Raw genomic sequence first — 4,832 nt, forward strand, 5'->3', positions numbered from 1 at the left:
TAGAAGGCTGAGTTCTGTTTTGGAACCACAAACTGTGCAGCCTGGGCTTAGGGGAGGGTGATATCAGCACTTCCTTAGCACCCCAGCTGGTGTCTCAGTAATTTGTCTGCCCCTACCTGCCACCCTTGCCCAGTCCACTGTGTCTGGGCCTGATTCAGCACTAGGACTCATCTAAGAGTTGCAGTCTGTTTTAGTTAGGGTTTTCTTTCTTACTTTCTTTCTTTCTGTCTTTCTTTTTGACTTGAAAAGCAAACTGTATTTCAGATTATCTAAAAAAAGTGTTAACTCTGAAACATTTAACATATTTCATTTAAACTCATATGGTCATAAAACTCAAACTATCAAATAAAAATAGCATTGTGTGCTTAACCATTTTTAATAATGAACCTTTAAGAGGAAACATTTAGAGACTCCCACAAAATTTGGGAGCCATTAGGCATATATTTAATATTAAGCAAAGACAGCATTAAAAACGAAAAATCCTCAAATTTCAAGAGAACGCCTGTTCAAGTCTTTGATATGCATTTGCACATGACAAAAGAAATATTTTGATTTAAAAGAAACCAAGTCTGAGTGCTTACCCTTTCTTCAAATGTAATCTCCCGTCCACCCTTCATTTTATGAACGCATATCCCTCACTCTACTTCATCTACACTGAACCAGTGTTAGTTCAACATGATTGGTTTCACTCAAAGCCCTCTAGATCCCATTTCATATATCCCATCGACCACCATTATTCCCTTACACGTTTGCACAGCCTTATACTGAGTATTACATTGTAACCGAGCTTGGGAATTTTAGGTATCCAAAGGTAATTATATACACACATCTTTCTGTTTTATTGCACAGTTCACAATATAGCCGGTGATTACACAGCCAACCAGGTTAAGATGAATATCAACTGTTCAGACAAAAATGTCGATTTTGTCCCCAACCCCAAATGAAACAAGAAAGACACACATATTCACCACCATGTAAAGCTTGTGTTTACTCTGTGGTGCAGTCCTGAGGGATTATACCACTCTAAATGTGTTAAATCCAGAATCCATAACATTCTTGGTGGCATTCAGACATGAAGTATAGGACACAAGACCATAAGTGTCCTGCGCTCATGAGCCATTTGTGCCACATATGTAACAGAAAGGGCACTTTTAAAGCTTTTCAGATATTCAATAATGTTTGCCTTTTCAACTTTTTTTTTTTTTTTAGACGGAGTCTCGCTCTGTCGCCCAGGCTGGAGTGCAGTGGCACAATCTGGGCTCACTGCAACCTCTGCCTCCTCGATTCAAGCTATTTTCCTGCCTCAGCCCCCCGAGTAGCTGGGATCACAGGCGTGTGCCACCATGACTGGCTAATTTTTGTATTTTTAGTAGAGATGGGGTTTTGCCATGTTGGCCAGTTGGTCTCGAACTCCTAACCTCAAGTGATCTACCCGCGTCGGCTTCCCAAAATTCTGGGATTACAGACACGAGCCACCATGCCCAGTCTGCCTTTTCAAAATTATTACCACACTGGCTCACACTTAAGGTAAAAACAATAGTCAGAATCCTTTATTAACAACAAATTTTGACTTCAAGTTCAGAAAAAGCTGTTGGTTACAAGTTCTGTTGAATTTTCTGTCAAATTTAAGAAGTCTATAGGATGACACGAAACCATCCCTGGTAATATATTTGCAGTTTGGTCTTCAAAAGCTGTAAGAAGTGACAAAGAAATAAAAAAAAAAAATACTGAGTTAAAACTTTTAAAAATATTTATTAGGAATTGTTTTTAAATGCCACTTATTTGAGACAGCAGAAACCAAAGCATTTTCCTTAGAATTCTCACTTAGCTTATATTTCACAAAAGTGCTTCAGATTTCTACCACCTGTATGGGGTGTAAAGACAAAGGAAGCCCAACAAAACCAAAGGCCCAATGGCATCTATTCCCAAGGCTAAGGTATAACCCAGGCTAACCCACCTGCCCTGTGCTGAGTAGCTGGACATGCCTGTGAGTGCTCAGAGTCACACACGTGAATGAGAGGGTCAGGCACCAAGGTGCTTTTATTCATTCATTTCTCAAACTCAACTCCTTTCACATCCTGACTCTATTTAATAGGCCAAAGGATGCTACTCATATTTATTTCATATTTATTTGGTGTCAAATTATTATTATTTTTTAAATCCTTACATCTACACCTTGCAAGTAAACTGCAATATCCAGCACAACATTGTCAGACAGAGCTGTTGTATGGCTATTTAGGTTCATTACTGCCTGGCTAATACTTAATATGCTTCATCCTTTACAGCTGGAGGAAGGATGTTCATTGTATTTAACCAGCCATACAGCATTTAGAGGTAAACAGCTTTTATGGACTATTTGTCCAGAAACTTTAAGTAAACTGATTTTATTTTGGTCAGTATGTGCACATATTCACATGCAATTATCCGAAAGAAGAAAAACTGGTTAACAAGAAACCTACCACCATGTCATGCTGGAAATCAATCTTTAACTACATAATATTTACAGAAAGGGTTTTAAGATTCATAATCCACTTTTTCAGTTTGTCTCTGATATTTCATTAGTCAATTGGAAGTGGCATATGAATCATTTTGCTTTATCTGGAAAAAATATTTTCACATTTTTCAATTCCTTTGACAAAGAAGTTTTCATCTGCTAAGGGATGAGAATGCTATTTGGCTGTTACCTACTTTTAGAATTCAAACTAACTCTTCAAATGTCTTTATTTAGATCATATGCTCTCAAATTATCTTATTGTTTTACTAACACAATGGTAAAACTGAGTTCCCAAAATGTCAAAACTCTAACAGAGTCTCTATTTCCAAGAGTAAAATAAAAGGCAGCCAACACTGTGGGGTGAAAACTATCCTGAGCCCTTTTCCCCAGTCTGTAATATTTGGAAACCAGGGGTGGGGTGATGTGGGATTGCATTAATAGACTTCTAAAACAGAATGTTATGAAAGTGTTTATTTTTTAAAATGAGAGTTTTAAGAGAACAGGATGCTTGAATATGACCAACTCATACTCAAGGGGAAAAATAACCACAGTCCTTTGCTGAGATGGCACCAATAATTCAAAGAAACCAAGCTAAACAGAATTTTATCTATACACAATTAATATGAAAACTTGATGGAACACCTATAGCAAAATTTAAGTCCATAAGTGAGGTTAAATTAAGGATGTTTTGGAAGGGTTGAAGGTCAAAACTTTCAAACCTACAGAGCAAAATGAGAACTTTCGTAGCTCCTTGATCTACCATATCTAAATAGAAATAGTATAATGACTATCCAATAGGTGCTTAGTTTCAAAACTAATACAAGCAATTTGTCATGAAAAGCCTATACCTAATAAGCTGTTTTTCTTCTCTGTTCTGCCCCTTTGTCATATGCTTGAGCTTAATGAAGACTATCCTCTGCAGCTGCCCCTGAGGGCAGAGAAATAAGCAATAGAGTAACAAAGGAAGCCTGAGGAGTCTCTGGCCTGGTCACAGTCATTTATGTTTCAATGCAGAAGATTTCAAGACTGGTTGAGAAAAAGAATCCTATTTTGGGGATTAGGTTCCCTGTCAAAGGCCATCAGAGGGACAGCTATTTACCAGGCAATTAGCCTAAATAGGTAGTGATAAAAAACAAAAAAAAAAACAAAACAAAAAACAAAAAACCCTTATATTTTCCTATGGGAACCTTTTATTCTGTTTTGTTGATGCTTAAGGAAAACAGCTTTGCCCATAACTCACTGTGGCCTGGAGTTATGACACCAACTTGTATTTGGCCAATTAAGAAAGAGGCCAAACTGCATTCTTCTTAGAAGGTCTATTCAGTTGATAAGTGGCACTTAACTGATGATTTTTTTCATATAACCGTTGCATTGATTATGCCCCAAGAGATAAAGGACAGATGGTAATTTAGATGAGAACCTCTGAAAAGATTTATCAGTTTTCTGTCCCATTCCAGCCAGATTTTTTGGGAAACCTTGGGGAAAGACTGAAATTCCCCACCAATCTGAGACTCTATGTAAGTTTTTACAACATTAATTGGAAAAAACAAGAATCCCAACATGGCACCCAATAGACCTCCACAGATAAAATCATTGACCAAATGAGCATTGTGAGTTGTCGCAGTAGGCACAGATGCTACTTAATGGGACCTTGAAGGCAGAAAAAAAAAAAAAAAAAAAAGACATTGCTGAGTCCATTCCGGAAAAGAATGGGCACCAACCCTCGATAATACTCTCCAATTCCATGACATTTTAGTGCCTTGAAAGCCTGATACATGTTGGTAAATCTATCATGATGCTTGTGGTCTTGAAGCAATGTCTGAAGTGAAAATTGCTTCTGTTGTCCCTGCAAGCACTGCTATCACGCCATGGATTGCAAACTCTGGAGCACTGACATGCTTGTGAAGAAGGCAGGATAAATCCTCATACAGACCAAACGTAAGTGCAAGTGTAGTTGTCTGCTGCATCAATCGGGGAAAGATTCCACGATACAAGTTTCGAAATCCATCCCTTCTCAACTGAAGTGTTGCATCCCGGATTTTGATGCCATACAGCTGTTGTCGAAAGAGGACCTTCTGAATGGGAAATGTGATTGCGACGTTGTTGAAGGTTGCACAGCAGCCACACAAGTAATGCTTCATTTCACCAAATGTGTAATATGAGGTGACATATCTTGTTTTGAAGATGTTAGTACTGGTGGTCTCTTTCCATGAGCTTCTGGATCCATTATGTTGCTTAAGATCTTTCTTTTTCATGAAGAACTCTTTTCTTTCTTTCTCTGTCCTCCCTCCCTCCCCCCCCCCCCCCCCCCCCCCCCCCCTCCCCCCCTCCCCCCCCC

The 4,832-nt window shown here is 38.6% G+C and overlaps 1 protein-coding gene across 1 annotated transcript; it reads right to left on the reverse strand.

The window, feature by feature from the left end:
- Window positions 1-4,284: 4,284 nt before the first annotated feature.
- On the reverse strand, window positions 4,285-4,749 carry LOC111555050 (solute carrier family 25 member 51-like). Its single transcript, XM_026454010.1, has one exon. It carries the CDS (start codon window positions 4,747-4,749, stop codon window positions 4,285-4,287), a length of 465 nt encoding a protein of 154 aa, XP_026309795.1.
- Window positions 4,750-4,832: the final 83 nt, after the last annotated feature.

Source organism: Piliocolobus tephrosceles, chromosome 13 (genome assembly GCF_002776525.5).
Source record: "Piliocolobus tephrosceles isolate RC106 chromosome 13, ASM277652v3, whole genome shotgun sequence".
Classification (NCBI taxonomy): Eukaryota; Metazoa; Chordata; class Mammalia; order Primates; family Cercopithecidae; genus Piliocolobus; species Piliocolobus tephrosceles.